The sequence below is a fragment of the Anguilla rostrata genome, chromosome 1 (genome assembly GCF_018555375.3).
Source record: "Anguilla rostrata isolate EN2019 chromosome 1, ASM1855537v3, whole genome shotgun sequence".
NCBI classification, from domain to species: Eukaryota; Metazoa; Chordata; class Actinopteri; order Anguilliformes; family Anguillidae; genus Anguilla; species Anguilla rostrata.
The window spans coordinates 31,291,961-31,314,424 of NC_057933.1; the positions used below are offsets into that span (position 1 = coordinate 31,291,961).

The 22,464-nt window shown below is 39.0% G+C and overlaps 1 protein-coding gene across 3 annotated transcripts in view; it reads left to right on the forward strand.

Moving 5' to 3' along the window:
- LOC135254431 (utrophin-like) overlaps positions 1-22,464 on the forward strand; it is a 120,435-nt gene that overhangs the window by 27,408 nt on the left and 70,563 nt on the right. For 2 of the 3 annotated variants that reach the window (XM_064334580.1, XM_064334563.1), the window contains exon 2: positions 20,196-20,395. In XM_064334580.1, the coding sequence (XP_064190650.1) occupies positions 20,196-20,395 (200 nt within the window). Of the gene's footprint in view, positions 1-13,464; positions 13,772-20,195; positions 20,396-22,464 lie in introns of those variants that run through there. The other variant, XM_064334571.1, reaches the window with a different exon arrangement.

A 22,464-nucleotide genomic window follows, 5' to 3' on the forward strand; every position in this document is an offset into this window, starting at 1 on the left:
CCTGCAGAGCTTTTGTAGTATTATATATGAAGGGAAAAATGTTTTTAACAGCTAGCTTTGTGCTGAGTGAAAAATACAGCTATGTTCATACCGTTGCCCAAATTAGCCTAGTTTTAATGAGATATATGTGCCAGCAGGCAGGAGAGAACCAGAGAACATGGCTCTGCTGGCCCACCAGGGAATACCATGTTTTTGTGAGATCACTGTTACTTGTGCCCTGATTAAGTGAATTTGGGCTCTTTCTCTCAGTGGATACCACACCTGCTTTCTATGAAGGCGAGCCATGGTATAATTTAATAGATATTAAAATGATTGTATCATAGTAATGGTTGGTCACATCATGTTACTGGGTGTTTGCATTACACTGTGGACAAATTTAATGACTGTATTGTTCACATTGCTTTCTCTCAACGAACCATTCCCTCTTCACACTTATGCCCTTGATAAAAATGTTTGCCTTCCCCCCATCACTAAAAAGGTTGTTTGACCAATGCAGTCCCTTTATATTGTCAGATTCCTGTCATCTTCTTTGGAAAAAAGCTGGATATCAAACCCGCAGCTTACTTTGTTTGAAAGCAGTGAAGGATAAAATTTGCTTCATATGTGGATGTAAGCAGAGATGTAAACACATTAGGATGTAAGCAAATGAGGAAAACCCTTTGAAGACTTCTCCCAGCTGATAAGGGGCCATAAATTTGCATTTGTTCACTAACATCACTGATATTCACATTGACATACTCTATGGATATCAGCTGTTTAAGCTGTCATTCATATTATATAACTGATACAAGTTATGATATGAGAGATGAAGTTCCTTCAGGAGTAGCTTATATGGAAATCACTCATATTGGTTAATTTTCAAATAAAATTATTGCCTTTAATGGCTACACACCAGCTACACTGCACAAAACAGATCTCCTTACATGGGTTGCACACAAGGTGAGGAGTTTTTAAGAAGTGGTGCATTCAAGTGAAGCTATAAGCAGAGGCACTGATGCACATGTTTTGGCCTCTTTAGCCGAGAATCTTCAAAGGACTTGAAGTCTCCCATTTGTTTGCAAACTTGCAAACTCCTCATTTGCAAGTCTTCCATCTATCCATTATCTATCCCACATATTTCTGGTCAGATTTGCAAGGGGGCTGCAGCCTATCCCAGCATGCATTGGGAGAGAGGCAGGAATATACCCAGGACAGGTCACCAATCCATAGCAGAGCACACACAACATTCACGCACACTTACAGGCAACTTAGACTCTCCAATTAACCTACCACGCTTGTCTTTGGGCTGTGGGAGGAAACTGGAGTACCCAGAGGAAACTCACACAGACACAGGGAGAACATACAAACTCAACATAGATTTGTCCTGTCCTGGTCAAAATTCGAAATTAGGTCCTTCTTGCTGTGAGCTGACTGTGCTGTCACCACTGTGCCATTCCATTCGCATGTTTTCTACAGCTGAATTTGCTTGACTCATCACTTTCAGTCAAACCACAAGCTGTTTTACACACAACATGAGATGTATCAGACAACATTAAATAATTCAAACAGCCTGCTTTTTGCTATTGGGGAGGCATTAGGACGGAGTGTGGCACAGTGGGTAAGGAACTGCGCTTGTAACCGAAAGGTCGCAGGTTCGATTCCCAGGTAAGGACCCTGCCGTTGTACCCTTGAGCAAGGTACTTAACCTGCATTGCTTCAGTATATATCCAGCTGTATAAATGGATACAATGTAAAGTGCTATTTAAAAAGTTGTGTAAGTCGCTCTGGATAAGAGCGTCTGCTAAATGCCTGTAATGTAATGCATTATCATTATCGGAATGATTCATATTGTTTTGGGAATAGAAAATGCTACTTTGAGAAATGCGATGGTAAGGGATTGTGTAATCATCCAGCAATGTTGTGCTATCAACCAGTAATGCAATGTGGCTGAATGTGTATGTGATGCATTCCTGATGATATCCATTAAATGGTAAAATATCTTGCCATGCTCATAGCAGGCCTATCAGATAAAGTGATGTCAGTGATGTATGTGCTACACTTATATCCAAAGCATGTTCACAGATCCCACAGTTTTTCCAACTATAAATATGGTTTTATTTGTTGTGTAAATGCTGTGTAATTAGGCTTCTCAAATATCCCTGAAAGCAGTCCTGGTGACAGTGTTACTGCTGGTGTTTTTAACATTCAGCTGAAATAACTATTTCCAGTGTCTAATGGGCTGCTAATCCACCCCTTGTTTAGTCCTTTCAGCATTACTATTGTCCATCAAGTGTATGTGCAAAAGCCGTAGGGTTTGGTGCATCCTCTACTTTAACAAAATCTATTAAATTCAGGTACAAAAAACAAGTGTTTATTGGGAAATCTTGGACACACCATAGTTATGTCACATTAAGTATATCATTATTGTTATTTTCCTAAACTATGATTAGCTATCTATGTTTAGTACAAGTTTCATACAGCTCACTGATAGAATTGTTCACTATGTACCTTTTAAGCAAATTGATTAAGTGACAAAAAGGTTTGCAATATTAATCACGTTAGGTATCAGGTATCAAGTAAACTACCTACCATAGATTAATTTGACTAAATTAATAATGCGAAGAGGCTACATTTTCAATGATATAGAACAGAACTTTAGAATAGTTCTGCAAGATAACAAGCAAGCAAAGACATTCGTGAATTTAGGATTTTGAATCTGAAACCTACATCAACTGTTTGAGACCTGAATAAAATGTTTCTTATATTTGAGCGTATGTTAAAAGTATGTTTTATCATGGAGATTCACGCATGCATGTTCTCCAGCAATTTGACTTGTAACAAGTTTGGCTTGAACAAAAAACAGCAAAAGACACAGGTCCCCCATGTTTGGGAAACCCTGCCATGAATCTCTTCTACTTTTCCAGTATCATACTAGTTTATGACGGTGTGAACGGCCAACAATTCTGCATTTTCCTTTTAGTTTGTTGACATGATTCTGTACTAAATAGTGTTGACAGCTACAAAGTTTGTCCACATAGATTATCCACTCAGATTGTCTTTTTATTCTTGTAGCTAGTATGGGATGGCACAAGACTTTTTTGTGATTAAATATTTATTTTATTTTCAATAAAAACACTGGCATAAGCAAATATTCAATCACCCAGAGAAAGGATAAGAAAATCTGTCCTGTCCCCACCTGTCCCACCAGCTCCCCGGCCCACCACAAAGACCTTAAGTTATAGGAGTGTCACTGCATTATTAAACATTTATCATATAATACTGCTGAGTTGATCAGCCCTATATTTCCACAGGTTGATATTCTCTTCTTCAGCACCATGTACTCTTGCCGTAGACGGTTCCATATATCTTATGTAGAACAAAGAGAGGGCCCATTGGCAAGATAAAGGCTTCCAATGCATCACAATCATCTTTAGGTAGCAAGTAAAGGTCAGCTAGTAAAGTATGTTTCTGACACAGATTAATTGAAATTTATTAAATTTCAAATTATTTAAAATTAGGACAGAGAGATATATAGACAAAGTTACTGAGAGCAGAGTGGAAAGATTTGATGCCATCTTCCATAATTCCATTATATCAGACCATTCCCAGACCCTATGGATAAAAGTGGCAGTTAAATTCAGAGAACATTGTGTGCATGAACAGTAGTGTTATTTATCACATCCATATAACCAAGCTTAGGTGGTGTTAGACATAATGAAAGTTCAGGTTTTCTTGAGGCTAGTAGAACGTTTGACCAAACAGTCTCTCAATTAAAATCAGATTCCAATTCTGGTAGATATCTCTTCTGCATTGTATGTACAAAAAGTTCACTGTGAACTGCACTTAATGTGTTTATAACTATGAATAACTGTACAAAATGAGTATTGTACCTTATCGGACCTGTGTTTGTAGTTGATCCAATGACCTTTGGTATGCACTTTGTACATCGCTTTGGATAAAAGTGGCTGTCAAAAAAATGTAATGTAATATAATGTAAAAAGGGGCCTGTAGGAATTCTACAAAATATAACATTGTGGACACTAGTCTCCTTATCCCATATTTTTTGCTAAAAAAATTAATTTGCATTTGTCTTGGAATGCTGAATGCCCATAACCCCCAAATATATCACACAGGGCATGAATTCCCTTATCACTCCAGTGAGGAAACTTTATGGGACCTCCAAGGGTCCAGCATTATTAAATCTGGCACAAGTCTAAACAATTTTTGAAGATAAAATGCTTTTATAAAACAGTGAATCTGGAATAAAACCTGATGGCATCAGCTGCAGTCAACCATCTTATGACCAGCTTATGGTCTGCTATTGTTTGTGCCAGTCTGTGAATTACACACAGTGGCAGCTGTAGCGCACACGGTCCGGTGATTTACTTTGTTCTTTCCATACCGCTAAGTGCATTGTCCACCTGAAATCGATGAAAGACTAATTGCATTGGCAGTTTAATGCACTCCAGTACATAAACTATGTGCAATTTGCTTGGTTGTAGTCCACCAGGCCTCCACTGAAATTACTTATCATGCCTGGGATAGATGCTCTTTTAGTCCTTCGGGTGGAACACAAATGCTTGCGTTTGGTACTGACATGTATTGCCTTGGTTCAGATGTGAAATATGAGGCCGGACCCTTCACCTGCCCCCACGGCGTCATTCAAGAGGCTAAGAAAAAAAGCTTATGAAAAGGCCATACTCATAATTTCTTTGCTGTCCATAAAATATAAAAGCCCTTAGGACTGTTAGCCAAGTCCACCCCAGAAGTGATTTACAGCGAGCAGATGGTTATGTGTCCCCCCTGGATTTTGACCTCTTTCAGTTTTCTTTGTGCTTACGCACAGAGATATGGTATAGTGCAATCTGGCAGAACTGCCTACTGGGAATGTGGTTTAGAATATATAAAGATTATGTTGTGTGTGTGTCACTCTCCCTTGTGCACAGCTGCAGTTGTTTTGAAATCATCCTCTATTACTGAAGACTTCGTAGGATCTGGCTAAATGCACAATTCAGCAATCTGCAGTCCTAGTGATTTTCCATCTCGTTCCAAGTCTTTGGTAGTGTTTGTAATGGCAACTATGCCTCCCAGCTCCCTGTGATGGATGGTTCTCATTGGCTTCATTGAAAATGAATGCAGCATTATGAAAAATGTACAATTATGAACAGAATATTCATAATTTTACAAAAGCATCTGCCAAATGTAATGTAACATGGGGATGTGTGACATCACATATCATGGTCACACAGTGTATCTATACTTTTGCTGAGCCATGATACCAAAATGTGGCAATACGCATAATATTGTCGTTTTGATGTAGGCTAACCTTTGCTCAGCTGTAATTATAGGCTACTACATGATACTTTATAAAAGTAAAAACAGAAGTAAGAAAGTCTATAATAGCCTATTCAAATTATGTGTGCCAACCTCATTAGTGATAGTCGTGTTATCTCCATTACTTGAAAGTCGTATACAATTATAGTTGAGCCTGAAAAACCAAAAGCACCAAAAATACATTCATTTTGCAATGCAATTGACTTGATATACTGAGCAAAGCTGTTCTATCTGGCTTTTTTGTTTGTAAAGAGACAGGATGATTAAGCTACAAAAGCACTCTGTATCAACACATTCACTGTCTTCCTCGTCACTATGAGGGAACATTCTGGGTCACAGGTGGCTCATTTGGCAAAAGGAGTAAGAGTGGTGAAGACTGTATCCTAATGGAAAAAGAAGAAAAAGTCATTGAGCTCTGCTTTATTCTTTGGAAAACATGAACTCAAATGGTAAACTTAAAGGGAACTTAAAAATGTATGCCTATTAAGATTTTGCTACTCATTATAAAATGCTGCACATGTGTATTGCAAATATAAGGAATGCCTGAATGAACCAAGCTGTAAGTTGATTAGATAGCCAGCTATAAATAAAACAAGGTTATCTTGCTACATGAAATTTATTTGCCTCATTGTGGGACAATGCATTAACCCTCATATTATGTCTAGGGTCATAATATCATATACCCCATTCAGTGTTTGACATCTCTTCATCTGCAGTTAACCTTATTTTTTCATCTAGATATTATATGACTTTTCCTAATTTGGTGGGATTTAATAATAAACATGTAATAAACATATTTATATGTTTTCAAAAGTCCTTTATCTATTATTTTAATGGCAATGTGATTCTAGTAGCACATTCCCATGCAGGTTTCAAACTTTCACTTACCTTTAAAATGAGTTTCTTACATATGTTTAGTATTTCGGGAGAAAACGACCATTTGGGAAGACCATTAAGCCATTTGGGAAACATTAAGTGCCAAAATTTTCGTAGTAAATAGGACCTTTTATGTTGTTAGAACTTTATTTTATGAGACTAATTTAATGAACTAACCACGTAACATAGAGTAGCATATCACTAACCCATTACACAACATAACCTTTGTTAAATGGTAGTACTGCTAACCTCTATGTTTAGCCATTGCAGAATTACCATTTTCTCTTGTTAGAACTATACTATATTATTTATCATGTTATGCAAATTATTGTTTTCAATTAGCCTGTTTACAAATTCATTGTCATAACCAATAAATGTATATCCTCTATTTCCAAACCATTGTCATGTCTGTGTTATTTCAATAAGTTTGGCTCTACTGACATACCAAATTCTAACTGGTTGTTGAACTCCATTGATCTAAATGTTTCAGATAATTTCAGATAAATAAATGAAATGAAACGTCTCAGTCTTTGTAAGACATCTCAAGCAGACGAAAAATTTGAAAAAAAAAAAATCTAAATATATGAAAAAAGGGCTGAATATCCCTTTGAACACAGTCAAGCCAATCATTAGAAAATGCATGGGTGTACGGTGCCACTCAGAGCGTGACTAGACGAGTCTGTTGCTGAACATGCAACAGGATGAGACTGGTCACCCCTGCACCTTCCCAAGGTCAAGCAGTCTGCTTTGAGTTGGTTATACAGGTTATAGACTGGTTCAACAAAAAATGCACAATTCTATCCATGGGTTCTTTTCATGTTTCATTAGCAAACAACCTGTCACTGTTGCTACTTATAACAAACCACCATCTCATGCAATCACTAATTACAGGTTTTGATTCAAAGCTTGGACAAATAACGTACATACTAGCCACATTTGTTGGGGTCATAGCTAGCCAACTTCTATAACACCAGTTTCATCTGAAAAACCAGAAGAATAACTTGGCTAAGAACTACAAACATAGCAATTTGTTCTAATAGGACCACTGAACCACCATCTGAATAACTTTAAAAACCATAATAAATTGCTGTAAGACACCAGAGTCAATTTGATCCTCATTGGACATGCATCTTATGGTCAAAAGCAATTTAAAACTGCTCATTAGCAATCTTAATCTATATGGTTTGACCAGCAGACGCAGGTGATAAACCATTTTCCTTTAAAAATTTAACTTCACAATTTTAAATTAAGACCACACAACCAAAAAGATAGCATTCACTGGGTATTACCAGCTTGAAGTGATCACTGCATTAGCCATCCAACTGGTTGATATTTTTGACAGTGTGTTCTCAGTTCAGTTAATTAAAAAAGCTGGTTGCAGTTCAAATCCCTGAGGTTCTTGTCTTCCTTAAAAATGGGGGAAATGAGCTTCTGGTGTCAGGAGACATGCAAGTCCATAGGGATTCAGTACACATGTTCAACAGTATAATGAAGTCAGTTCTGCAGCAAGAGCTTTGAAAAAAACAGCTGTAACTTTAGCCAGGCTCAGAGCTGTACCTGACAGCAACTTTCTCAGTCACGTCCAGTTTTTTCTTGTCTTATTGATGTGTCTGAGCAATTCCCGCAGCTGCGTGGTCTGAACCAGAGGATTTGCTTTCATTAAAAAGACTAATTCTGACAAGTTACACATAAAACTATGAAGTTGTGCATAGGAATATTTTTAACTGTTTGTCAGTAGGTTCTGACATTAGTCTTCATCTCTTGACCTCTGACCTGCTAGTACAGTTTGTCACTCAAAAATTCTATATTTCTTTACAAGGAATAACTTGACGTTTTCATTCTTCAAACCTTTGCTGTCCTTCAAAGACATGACCTCTTGCTTGCTATTAAATATATATTACTGTTGGGTGAAATCTGATGTACTATTAGGGTTAGTTGTGTGTATGTATGTAAAATGAGCTCCAGAATGTTTGGAACAAAGATATTTTTCCTTGATTTAGATTTGTGATCAAGCAATTCACTTGTGGTTAGAATGCACATTCTCACCTTTTATTCAAGAGTATTTTCACACTTTTTGGTTCCACCATGTAGAAATGACATATTACTGTTATGGGACAGTGAGTCGAAACAGGTGGCAAAAACAGATATTGGGGTGAAAAAGACAAGGCATTTAATGGTGCTGTAGAACAAAAAAACAAGCAAACAAAAAAAACTATTCACATTAAAGGAAAAAAAAAAGACCCAGGGCAAACATTCTCCAAATGTCTCCACATACACATAGGCTTTGTAATGTTTTGTTATTCAGCCCTCAGCCCCAATGCTTAAGTAGCCTAGTATTAGCCCCGCCCTGGAGTAATCCAGTCTCCTGTTACAATAATACAACCAATTAAATTCAGTAAATAGGCGGTAAGGCCGGAAACATAACCTATGCACGTTTGCGAACACAGATGACAACGCCAGGCCTACGCACTGCAAACGCATGACTCGGTTGCAAATACATGTCCATGTGGAGGTAATTCACCTGAGTCCTCAATGGGCGATCCTGGACAGAGCTGAGCGGAAGAGAGCACAAATGGAAAAAGACGGCTTCATCTTGTTATTACCTGCGACACTTAAAACTGTGGCTCGTGTTTGCATTGCATTAAGAATTTTAGGTGTCACATTTTAGAATGCAACTTCGTGTGAAATTGATTTTGTGTAGCTCAAAGCGTCTACATTTGCGTACTTACGTAGGGTATGTTTCTGGGCTAAGTGTCCGTGTACTCTGCACTCCCCTGCTTTCCTCATAGCATAGCGAGAATTCCTTCTCCGTCACATGTCCCAAACATTATGAAGCTCACAGTATATATGCATAGAAGTAAAAAGCAGTACTTTTTTGTACTACAGTACAATACATGCATGCACGCACCATTTCATTTCCATGACAAGCACTGGCTCTTGTGTAACAGTGGGAGGTTTGTCAGTAGGTAGGGAACTCCTGTAGGGTTACTCTCTGCAGATGAAGTACCGGCACAAGCCTTAGTAGCGTAGACACACTTGAGACTCTGCAAGCTCCCTGCCTTTTTGTAGGACAGCCAGCCAGGTCTTAACTGCCTACATCTGGCATAGGTGATAGATGTTGGCTGGCTCCCAATTATTGAATAATCAAGGAGCTGATCAAGCTGTGCCGCTCTAGGCTGTGGCTGCCATCCATGGTGCAGGTGCAGCAGGAGAGGTGACAGGAGAGGGAGAGAAAGATGAGTGCAACTGGGTGGGGCAAGTACTTCTTGTGCCATAATATAATGTGCCTCGCAAAAAGTGTGATGAAACAATTACTTTAAAATAGTTTAGAGTTCAGTGGCTGAGAATAGAGAAAATTTGCATCAGTCAAAAAAATTCAAGAGCACTGCATATACCTGGCCTTCACAGCAGGGTGGCAAGAAAAAAACCCATGACTGAAAAAAGCCTGCTTGAAGTTGGTGAAAAAGCACAAGACCGATCCAGCTAAAATGTGAGGAAAAGATATTTCTGTCATATGAAACTAAAATAGAGCTTTTTGTCAAAAGCAGTATCTGTCACAAGGCTAACGCTGCTCATGTCCCAGTTAGCACCTTACATACAGTGAAGCATAGCGATGACAGGTTGAAGATGCTTCTCTTTGGCAGGGACTGGAACATTTGTTAGAATAGAAGGAAAAATGGACAGCACAAAGTGCCAGCAAATATTGATGGAAAATAGATTTTATTCTGTTAAAGAATTGAAGATAGAGTAACAATCCACCTTTCAGCAGGACAATGAAAGGGCCAATGTTTGGAGTGGCTTGAAAATAAAAGTGTGAATTTCCTTGCCTCAGCAAAAAATATTTTGTTTGTGCATGTGAGTTTTGGATCATTTTGTAATCTAGCAACTAATAATACATACATTTGTGTGAATACTTTTAATGGTGCGGTATGTATTGCAAGTACAATGCTCAGAATTGTTAGAGTCCACTGTGCTTTGTTTTAGTCATGTGAAGACAAGTCTCACATGAAAAGTGAAGGATATTTACACTTGTCTTGTGATGTTCTGTGTAAGGACCCACACGCAGACCAGGGAAATCCAAAAAACGTTGTCTTTATTCAGTCCGAGGTTCGAAGCCAGGTAATCAGAGAGAGGACGGTGCCGAATCGAGTTTCCAAAAGAATAGTGAAAAGACGCAAAAATCAAAACCAGGAGATCAGAATGGCGAAGGTACAAAGGACAGGCAAAAGAGAAGTCAAGGCAAGCGAAGGTCAAACCAGAAGCAAACAAACCAAAAGGGGCAGCAACTCGAAGTCGGCAAAGGGGTGTCGCAGAATCTCAATAGACAAAGGCTTACAAATATCGGCACATGAATATGATCAACGTTCTGACTCTGAGCTGGTGGAAAAGACTGACATTTATACACTGGGAAGGTAACAATCAAGGGGTTAAGTGAGTAGGGAGTAACAACACATCCAGGTGAAGAAATTAGGAAAACTAATTCATGCAGGGACTGACAAACCGATCATTTGTAATCCTAGCAACTAATATACATACGCTTAACTAGGGTTAACAGTGCAGTAGTTTAATAGGTGACTAGTTGAGGAGTCTTAACGACTATTGTATCTTTATGTTATTATTTTTCCAAGATTGCGTTAGAGCAGTCTCGATGATAGGTGTTAGATACAGTTTAACCACATGGTAAAGGTTGAGACTTGGGTTGTATTGTATGTGACGGTAACTATAACTCAATCTAGGTGTTTCAGTCCATTCTATTTCCTGTTAGTTATATTGTGTTAGTCTTCATATATAGTAGCGTTGCAAATCTTGAACTGTAATGAATGTAATACATTGTGTGAATACTTTTAATGGTGCGGTATGAATTCAAGTACAGAAGCTCAGTTGTATACAAGCCATGAGCGTTAGTCATGTGAGACAAGTCACATGAAAAGTGAGGGATATTTACACTTGTCTGAAACGAATTAAATGTCTTGGACTGGGAGGATATGTGATAGAATAGGAGGATATGAAATAAAATAATTTTCTTGGAAAGTCTTTTTTCTAGTCCGAGTCTGGCATGACAACCGTTTGAATAATGCTCATGTTTATTTTCATATATTTCCTGCCTGTGTATTTGATAACCTTTTTTTATTTGTGTCTGTTTGACAGTGGTTTGTACACATAAGGTGTACAGAGTCCATTCTGGCATCAAATACAAGCAATAAAAGCAACATAAGCTGATGATTACCTAAAATATAATAATAGGTATGTGAAATGTATGAAGTTTCTTCCTCTTCAGATTAATTTCTGTCTCCAACGGGACGTTCAAACAAAAGAGGCGTCTTTTCGTCATATAATTGTTCACCAAGTTTCAATGATGTACCAGTTTTCTCCTGAGTTTCTTTAAATAAAATATAGTCTGTGTTATATCTCAGTAGAAATAATACACACTATATCTTGCAACATTTCATAAAATATGCATATAAAAAGCACCGTGTCAGAGTCCGTGCAATAAAAAAATAGTGAAATAAAGGTGAAGTATTTCATGATTTTTGTGTGTTGCATCTATGAGTTCTTGATGCCACTCTCCCATCCCTTGTTTGTGGGACTTTTCATAAAAAGTACTCTGAAAGGGTTCAAAAATAATCACTGGAAAGCTCAGCCTTAAAAGGCAATTTACTGGACATACTCAAAACATTATTTTTCATATGTATTATACATGTGACATTTGGAGGAAGAATTTAACAATTTAGCAAATTTCCCCGTTCATTTGTGCATTGTTAGTAAAACAGGTTCTGTGGGAAATGTGTCTGTAGTAAAACTTTCATTTCTGCAAATATTTTTTTTTATTCTAAGCTCTTTTATTTTCAGCATCTTTTCAAATCCTTGGAGCTATTGCATTTTAACTACTTCATAGTTAAATGTTTATAACTGTTCTAAATGTTTAAAAGTTTATACTTAACTATGTGTATACTTATTCTGCACATTAACATCTTGAGGTTGGGTGGGAGGTGGGGAATGATTATAGTATCATGTATGTGGTTCATGAGCTAGCTGACAAACCTGCATCTGATGCCTGTGTGCAGTGATTAATTGGTAACATTCTGCTTATGTATTATTGTTTTTTTTTTCATTATTATTTTGCAATCATTGTATTTGTTCGGTTTATCACTATTACATTACATTTATTTGGGAGATGTTTTATCTACAATACATGTTTCTGAGCAGAGAATATTCTTTCTTTTGAATAACCAGGCACAACGAGGTATGTCCGTATGAGAAATAGGATTTATTTATGCATAAAGAGTCTGGAGCCTACACACAACAAAATGGATAAGCCTAAACTGAAGAAAGCAGGCCATCCCTGCTTTTATAAGAAAAAAGTTTTTTAAACAATAACATACATAATTCTATATCTGATACAAAATAAATGATTGACAGCATGATGTCATAGCCGCATCCTCCCTGGCAGGATGGCAGGGGAGGATAAGAAGGATGGCCAAGCTCGCCATTTTGGACTTCTAGACAGGCAGAAGAGACAGAGAGACCGAAAACATACACACACACACACACATAGATACACATACATGCAATATTTTTAACTTCTTGTTGTCCTTGGGAGTTTCAGTGCCTGGAGACGGAGTGGCCCTGCTGCAAGGCCTAGGAATTTAGTGCTGCGCAGACTTCTAGTGCATACCAAAGGTCATTACAAAACACAGGGCTGATAAGGTACAATGCTTGTTATGTTACAGTTATCCATTGCCATAAACACATTAAGTCTAGGTCATACAGTAGGCATAGGCTAGGTCGGAAAGTTATGGCAAGTCAAACTAGGAGGCATGGCAATGAGAAACAACATCAAGAAGTAACAATACAAGCGCAATACATGTGGTGGACGGAGGCACAAGTGTAACATGAAAGTGCTACAGGAATAAGATACAATACAAGTGATAAGAGAGACCCTAGACTGGGAGTGCCCTGTGGAGTAGTGATAGTTAGTCCAGGTACAGTCTGAAGAGATGTGTCTTCAGACCATGGCGAAAGATGGACAATGACTAAGTGGTTCGTAGGGGAGCGGGGAGTTCATTTTACCATTAGGGAGCTAAGGTGGAGAAGCTCTGTGGTCGGAACGAGTGAGAATAATTTATTCAGATGGCAGGGAGTGCAAGTGGCCCTGCTGCAGCAGAGCGGAGTGGTTGAACTGGTGAGTAGGGTTGAATCATGTCATGTAGGTAGGCGGGGCTGTCCTGTTGGCTGCAGTGTAGGCCAGGGTCAGGACTTTGAACCTGAGTGAGTCCACACGCCAGGAACATTTCGCAAGGCCTGCAACGGAGCTAGGCCCGAATATCCTCGGTGGCTGCTGGCGGAACGAGGTGCTACGAAGCGCTATTTTTAGAGGTGGTTGAAGAACCAGGAGAGCCACGCACAACCGACGCATCCTGCAGAGCGAGCCCCAAGAAGCAAGTGGCTAGCGGAGGATACGGTTGCGTGTTTTGGAACAGAAAGGGCGACCAGCTTCCCCTTTCCACCACAACCTCCACAGACTTCGCACTGGAAACCAGGAAACATTTTAAACAACCAACTTAAAGCAAAGGACACTCAAGTAAGGCTGTAACTCTGGGCTTAGTACAATAGTGACGGACCGAATTTAGCCACATTTATGATTGGATGTATGTAACTGTGACGGTTATTGTGTTTAGTGATTAATGTACACGTTCCATTTGTTCAATTGGCTCTAAGCCATCCACCTCGCTGCATTAGTTTACACGGCTTTTACGCGGTACACAATCCCCCACGTAGGAGAACATCCAACATTCCTCACTCACATGCACACACAACACCTACACACACATGCACTCACATAGTTTGTTATACATAATTGTAGAGAATTATGCTTTGCCTTCTCAGTACTTTGTGTTTAATGAACTTTATTATATTTACACGGTTGTCTGTATTTATATTACCTTGTGTTGAACTGAGTCAGCCGCTGCTAATCCAAAGAACTTAATGAATACCTTCACCCCTTAGCTAAATCATTTATATTAATTTAGTATTAGCTGAATGATATTATGATTTGATTAAGATTGACTATAATGTGTAATTTTAATAATAATTAATTAAATTATTAATTTGAATGCTGCAGTCAGGTCTAGGATATTCAGGACAGAGGAAAGGGATGAGGCTCTTGCAGTGATAAGTGCTTCCATCACAGTCAGTCAAAATTGTGGACCACCACAAGTCCGGTTCCTCCTTAGGAGCAATTTCCAAACAACTGAAGGTACCACAAGCATCTGTACAAACATCCATCTATCCATTATCTATACCCACTTATCCTTTCCAACTGATCCCCAAGACAACAACAACTGGTGAAGGAGTTGGAAGCATCAGGTACCAAAGTATCTACATCCACCATTAAGAGAATCCTATATCACCATGGCCTGAAAAGCTGTCGTGCAAGTGAGAAGCCCCTACTCCAAGACCAACAAAAAAGCCAGAATGAAGTTTGCAGGTGATCACCAGGACAAATACCTAGCCTTTTGGAGGAGTGTTCTGTGGTCAGATGAAACAAAAATTGAACTGTTTGGCCATAATGATCAGCGCTATGTATGGAGGAAAAATGGTGAGGCTTTTAATCTGAAGAACACCATCGCAACTGTGAAGTATGTTGTGGGGGGTGTTTTTGGGACTGGTGCACTTCAGAAAATAGATGGCATCATGAGGAAGGAAAATTATCTAGAAATGCTGAGGCAATACCTCAAGACATCAGCTAGAAAGTTAAAGCTTGGTCGCAACAGGGTATTCCAGCAGGACAATGATCCTGAGCATACCTCCAAAGGTGTAACAAAATGGCTTAAAGACAACAAAGTGAAAGTATTGGAGTGGCCATCACAAAGCCCTGACCTGAATCCCATAGAAAATTAGCGGACTGAACTGAAAAAGTGTGTCCGAGCAAGGAGGCCCACAAACCTGAGTTACACCAGTTCTGTCAGAAGGAATGTATTGTGATATGCTTTAAGGCTACCCCAAGCTTTTGATTCAAGTTAAGCGATTAAAAGACAATGCCACCAAATACTAACAAAGTGTATGTAAACTTTTGACCCACTGAAAATCTGATATAGTACATGAAAACTGAAATAAATCTGTCTCTTAACTATTATTCTGAAATGATCTCTTATGGAAATAAAGTAGATACCCTTATTGAATTAACACAGTAAATGTATAGTAAAATGAAATGTGTGGAGTTGTGAAAATTTGAGTTAACTTTTGGCCTCAACTGTAAGTCCACCAGGATGTTGAAGGAGGACAGTGTTGCAGTGGGTTATTCCTGGGGATTAGGGGCGATCACTGGGTGAGTGAAGGATTTCTGGATACTTGCTACCTTCCCCTCAAAGTAGACCAGAAAGTCATCTGCAGAAAGGGGAGAGAGGGGTGGAAGGGGACTGAGGTGGGAAGAGAAGGTAGAGAAGAGTGTGTGTGGGTTAGAGACACATGCACTGAACTTAGACTGAAAAAATGAAGTCTCATTTCAGTGAAGCAAATGCATTTGCATAAGGGGACCAGAGATTGCCATTCTCTGTGAAGCACAAAAACTCCAGTGGTTACTCGAGGTATTGCAGTTTAGAAAGCCTCTGGTGCCAAAAAGCAAATTTCCCCATTGAAGTCCATTCAAAACTACAAATTTACCCTGGCCAAATTAAATTCTTTTGGACAGAACTTTTTAAGTCTAAAATTTCTTCACACTGAACTAAGTACGCTCCAGGCACCGATTTTTGTTCTGAGTCCCACAGAAGAAGATATAAGATTTATTTCTTTCCAATTTGGTCCGCATAGTTTTACGTCACAGTGCTCCTAACTGCTAAGACGAATACACTCGCTCGTCTCATACTTGAACGAGTATGAGACTGTTATTGACTGAAAAGGGTTGAATATCAGAATACGCAGAGTATGAATCCGTGACCTATAAAGACATGAATCCACCGCCATTGTTGATTTGATTATATTTTTATTTTTGTATATTAATATTACTAATAGTAATGTTACCTGCCATCATTTTCTTGTGTCCATTGTTCATGGTGATGACTTGTGACAAATAAATAAATACTTAGTAGCTAATAAAGCTAGGCATATGTGGCTCTTAAATTAAGATTCTATTATGCTGATTCTTCAATATTATTTAGACTACATTCTCATTTTGATATTGCTACTAATAGCCTAATATATCATTAATATGTTATTAGCTGTAGTATTAACAGTCTTTGCATGATGATGGTGCTGATGATGACATCGTAATCACCTATGAAAAAGAAATAACATAAATTAAATAATTAATAAATTAATTTGCCCTTAAATTATCTTTCTAATGATTCTAATTAAGATGAAGTGGTGGTGAAGATGATAAACATTTACAAAGATGTTGATTGTATGAATATAATACATAAGCTTAATTTATTAAGATTTTATGTTAATTTTTGCATTTTGCCCATTTATTTATTACTTATTGGCTAACTCATTGTTCAATGTGCTCAGTAAGCACAAACATTTGCCTGTGTGCTGTGGTAAACCAACCATCACGTCAGTGGCTACAGCTTTTTGTAGAATACCACTGTTTTAGAATTCGCTTCACGGTTTTAATTGTAGGCTACTACTCACCGCTTTTCTAAGGATACGAACATTCACTTTTCAGTGGATTCGTCATATCTTAGCATGTATTTCATGATTAAAAAAAAAAAAAAAAAAACACACACACAAAGCACAATTAACCGGGACGGTTTTTTTTTTCTTTTTTTTTGATGGGGTAGATTTATCAGCACTAGGCAATGACATCTTAAATAATTTCCACTTTGTACTGCTTAAATTGTCACTACCCGAGTTCAGGATAGCTTGACTAACAATATTACAGTAAAGAAAATCGTATCGAAAGGTTGTCGTTGCCCTATTGTACTTTTTCCTGCAAACAATGAAAACAAGCCAGTATTGCAGTAAGTGACAAGCTCTTATTTTATTACTACACATTGTTAATATACGCCTAGCACCTCCCCCTCTTCGCACCTGCACTTCTAGAACACGTCTCCTGTCTGTTCTGGCCCCACGATGGTGGAATGACCTCCCCGTGGAGGTCAAAACAGCTGAGACACTGACCCATTTCAAACGACGACTGAAGACTCACCTCTTCAGGCTGCACCTCTCCCCATCCCTCCCTACCCCCCTGTAAATGACTGTAAGCTTAGGGTTGTAACTAGGCAGCTGTTTCGTAGGTGACTTAGGTGCATTAACTGTCTTAACTACTGCTTGTATTTTTTCCATAGACTGCGTTGTTGCCGTTATTGTTGTGTTAGTGTTAATCAGTTTAACCTTCAGGGTCCAAGTTGAACTATGCGGTTGTTCCCTGCACTTGGACCGGTACTTCTCTCTAGGGGTTTCGTCATACTTGTTCCTGGTTATGGTTATACACTTTGTTGTACGTCGCTCTGGATAAGAGCGTCTGCCAAATGCCTGTAATGTAATGTAATGTAATGTAATATACATATTAAAGCACATTGCATGTTCCCATTTGAATAAAAAATAAAACTTAATATTGATTAAATCTTTTGCTTTCTCTCATGCACCTAACAGGCATTCAAGTCAAAGCAAGCAGATAAATCAAGTGAATTATATTAGCTAGCTGTTAGAGTCTGCAATCGCTTTTCACAACGGCGCATTATGCCTGAGATCAGGGTCACGTTGGCTAGGAATAGCTACAAATCATAGGGAGGTCATTTACGGATTTAGAAAGCTTAGACTACAATTGAATCACTGATCTTCTTTAATTTAAACAACAGTAGCTAGAAAGTAGCAATCTCCCATAACACAGAATGGCTGAGTGCACACTTCTTGCTAGCTAGATATAATTACTTGTAACAGTCGACTGCCACTGAATGTTTGTATTGTTCGGAAATGTTAGCCATCTACAACTGTTCTATTGTCTAGCTAACTGTAGTTTTGTATCGTTCGCGAACGATTCGTTCAAAAGAACAAATCTTTTGGGTGAACGAACTGAACTGAATCACTTCCTGAAGCGATTTGTTCGCAAACATGAACTGGTCGTTCACTGGAAATGATTCGTTTGCGAACATGAACTGGTCGTTCACTGACTGACTATCGTTCACTGATTCAGTGATTTGTTCACTGAACGTACTAGGGATGTGACGGTACACTGAACTGAGGTGCGCCCTAATCGTTTGCTAACGACACAACACTAGCCCGAATCGTTTGCGAACAACACAACACTAGCCCGAATCGTTTGCGAAGGACACAACACTAGCCCGAATGGTTCATGAACGACACAACACTAGTTTGTTCCTCTTGCTGTAGCGAATGCAAGGAGCGAGGAGTCTCTGGGGAGGAGAGTGGGTACGGTATGGAATAATGGATAATAAATGGATAACAGTCAAACATCATTGTCAAGTCTGCTGTTTATTTTCAATGAAATAACAATACTTTTTTAACATGTCTCAAAGTAGGCTAGCTAAGGCTACCATTTATCGACTACATTTTCCTGAGAAAATGATCTATCTACTTAGCCAACGTATGTCAGCACTTTCTCTTTCAAGCATCCATTAGAACAAGTCACGGTAAAGAAATCAGCATGTAGGGCTAAAACAATCCATTTTGGGAAATATATTAGAATGGCCATATCAAACACATTTTTTCAAACTAAATTGTTTTTAATAAAATCGAAACAAAAACATTTTATTGAAAATACGGAAAGAAAGTGTTTTGTTCTTTGGCTATTAAATATTCTGTCGGAAAATGCTCTGTCTATAAATCTATAAATGCTCTGTCCCCCATCCCCCCCTAACCCTAACCCCCCCCCCCCCCCCCCCCCCCCCCCCCGATTGACAACATCCAACAGCCCCCCCTCGGTCGACCGACACCAACCATAGTGACACCACTGATTCGGTGAACAAATCTTTTGAATTCATCTTTTTAGTGAACTGATTCTACTGATTCAGTACACTGAAAAGAACTGCTTTGCCCATCACTAGCTAACTGGCTGTGGCTAGTCAGTAAGACAGCTCAATAGATAGCTTGTAAAACCTAATAGTTATTTAGTTAGCTAGCTAACTCCAGGTACTCTGGTTTCTTCCGACAGTCCAAAGACATGCAGGTAGACCAAGTGGAGGCTCTAAATTGCCCATAGGTATGAGTCTGTGAGTGAATGGTGTGTGTGCCCTGCGATAGATTAGCGGTCTGTCCAGGGTGTACTCCTGCAATGTACGCTGGGATAGGCTCCTGCACCCTCGTGACCCTGCTCAGGATAAGAGGGTATAGATAATGGATGAATGGATGGACAATATTCAGGAATTTTTTGCACACTACAATTTGCCGATATACATTTTGTTATATTTAAACAATAGTGCATTTACCATGCCTATTCTTAACTGGAATGTGACTCTGTGATCATTTATGTACAGATTTAGTCCTGAAAGCAATATTTCACACCACCATAGAGGATGCACATCCATAAAGTGATAGGTGTAGTAATTACACTGGAGCATACTGCTTGTGTTGTGGGTGATATATTTTTTCCTTTTTTGTCCTGTTAAAAATAGCCTACTCTCAGGATACAGACACTGTGAGCGATTTGCAGTTGTAAATGACATGGCTGACAGATGGTTCCCCAGTTTCCCATCAGCAATCATGCACCTGTGAGACTCTTATAAATAATCTTACAGATTTTTTGAAGGCTGGTTTCTGTGCCTCTGATGGCAGTGGAACATGCAAAGGGTTTCTTTTTAGTCGGGGGGGCGAGGGGCATCCCAGAGCAGACATCATGTCTATGGGCTGCTCATTTTGCCTGTCACATTAAATTCAGGGGAAACAGTGACATAAGCATTCCACCAAAGGGAGGTCTCAGTTCTCTCAGAAGCAAGTTAGATTTTCAGTTTCCTTCAAAGTGTTCCAACAGTTATACGCTGCTCAAAGGGCTCTCAGAAACTGTCACATTTCCCCCCTTCCCATCCCTCATCTCTGCGCCCGCTCTGCAGGATATCCAGGCGGAAATTGATGCTCACAATGACATCTTCAGGAGTATGGATGGTAATGTGGTGAAGACAGCGCAGTTGCCAGGCGGTTGGGAAGCAGTCAGGTCGTTGAGCAGCTCCGAGGAGGTCGTCGGCCTGCAGCAGAGGCCCAGAGAGATGAGCCATGGCTGGGCAGAGCCAGGGTCTAAGACTGTCAGTTTCAGGTCAGTCGATGGGTTGGTTCACTGGCCATAGTACTAAGGAGCTCACAAATAGTCTTACGTTCCCAGAACTCATTCAATCAACATTTGTACTTCCCATTTACTTACAAATATATGCATGTGTTACTTGGTTTTAATGCAAATACAATTTTACTCCAATATGTGTTTGACATTCAGAATAAACATTGGTTCAATCTGGCCTCTGACCACAAGGCATTGACAGTCCAGTGCTAGGTTCTTTACCCCATGAATAGCAGAACATTGTATCTTTGTGGCTTTCTTCTTTCATGTAATTCTGATCACACTAACCATTGGTTAAAGCCACAGACTTTTTATGAGGACCAGAAACAAAAGCATTTTCAGTAGATGCCACTCAAATGGTGTGATAAAGTCACTAATCAAGCGTACGCTATACTAAGTTCCTCATTGAAATGCTATGTGACAGGTTACAATGTGTTTTTGTGTCTGTGTAATTAGTCTTGTTGACATGTTTTAGTTCGTCTACCTTGTGTTTTCAGCTTTTCTCTATTCTGTCCCTGTTTTACACAATTTACATTAGCAAAGTCTCTGAACTGGCCAAAACATGAACCACATCACACTGAAAAGTTGTCTGAAAAGTTGTATTAATCAATCATAACCATAGAAGCAATTAATGAAAAAATGGAAAAGAATGGCTTGTGTATATTGTACCAGACACCATCAGGGAAATCAACAACAAGCAATCCATGGCAGGAGAATGGACTCCTAGTCACAAAGATGCTGCACCTTTTGTAGATGCCATCCCAGGTGCACCTAATTGCCTGAATCAAAAGAACAAAGGGATTAAAGAACTGCCAAAAAGGACGGGGGGAGCAAAACACATAACAGTTTGTCAGGGCTAAAAGTTGAAATATACCTATTAGTGTTCACCATGGATCCTGTAGCATAAAGGCTGTGTTTGTTTCATACTAAAATTCTTGACTTTGGCAAGAATAATTTGTTTCAGTCAGATAATTTGAGTCCTGAGCAGTGCAGACCACAGCTGGCAGTTCTGTGGGGTGGCATACATCTGACCATAGCCTTTGCCAGGGCAGGAGCATTTTAGTGGTCATGTGCAACTCCTCTGCTCGATTGGGTGCCTGCAGTGTACTCATACTAAAATAGTGCAGTCCTCCCCCACTAGTGCGGCACAGCTCAGCGCAATGTGTTTTCGGGGAAATGCATGCTGTTGTGCCTTCCTGATGCTGGAGTGACAGAACAGGCCTACTGTAGCATGACATGATTTTTACAATTAGGATGTGCTCCTGGGTCAACATCACTAATGTTGTTCCTGGAACAACATTCCTGTTAACCAATCATTGCCCTCTCATTTCATCAGTGGGTGCCAAACAACTTTCCCCTGAGCCATTTAAAAATTCTTCAAAACTCTCTGCTTTCCATTGGGATAATTATTGTGTTTCTCCCCATTTCAGTTCATAACATTGAACAAAATCCTTGATTTAAAATTAAAACAAAACTGGGTGCTCTTGGAAACATGTAGTAGAGATGTAAGATGGGTGCTCTTAGAGCTGGAGGAACAAAGCAATAGTAAATAAAAACAGAAATGGCATTCTAGGCACTCCAAAAATTAAATCAGAAGGAAAAATATGGATTAAAAAGCCATTGTGATGACTATAATATAAAAAATTCCAGGACATAAGAAAAGCCAACATTTTTGACAACAGCTGGTCTTCATCAGGGCTTAAAAGAAGGAAGTTCAGGAGTGGCCTCAACTATATGGACAAGGTTGATAGGAGGCAAATGCGTCACTTGAATACATCAAGAATCTGAATATATATACAAAAAAATCCGTTTTTTCCAGAAAAGATTTTAGCTCCACTTGTTTCAGTCATACGTTTAAATGAGTACTCTTATTATATAGTTTATATAAATAGCAAGCCACTTAGTTATCTTGCTATTAATGCTAACAAATATGCTTGTGAATAGTTAGGCCAGTGTCTTCTTAGCTTAACATTAATACTGAAAGGTTTACCTTTGTGAACCACACAAAGACCTGTAATGGTCACATTTTCTCTCATATCTGAAAAAGTTAT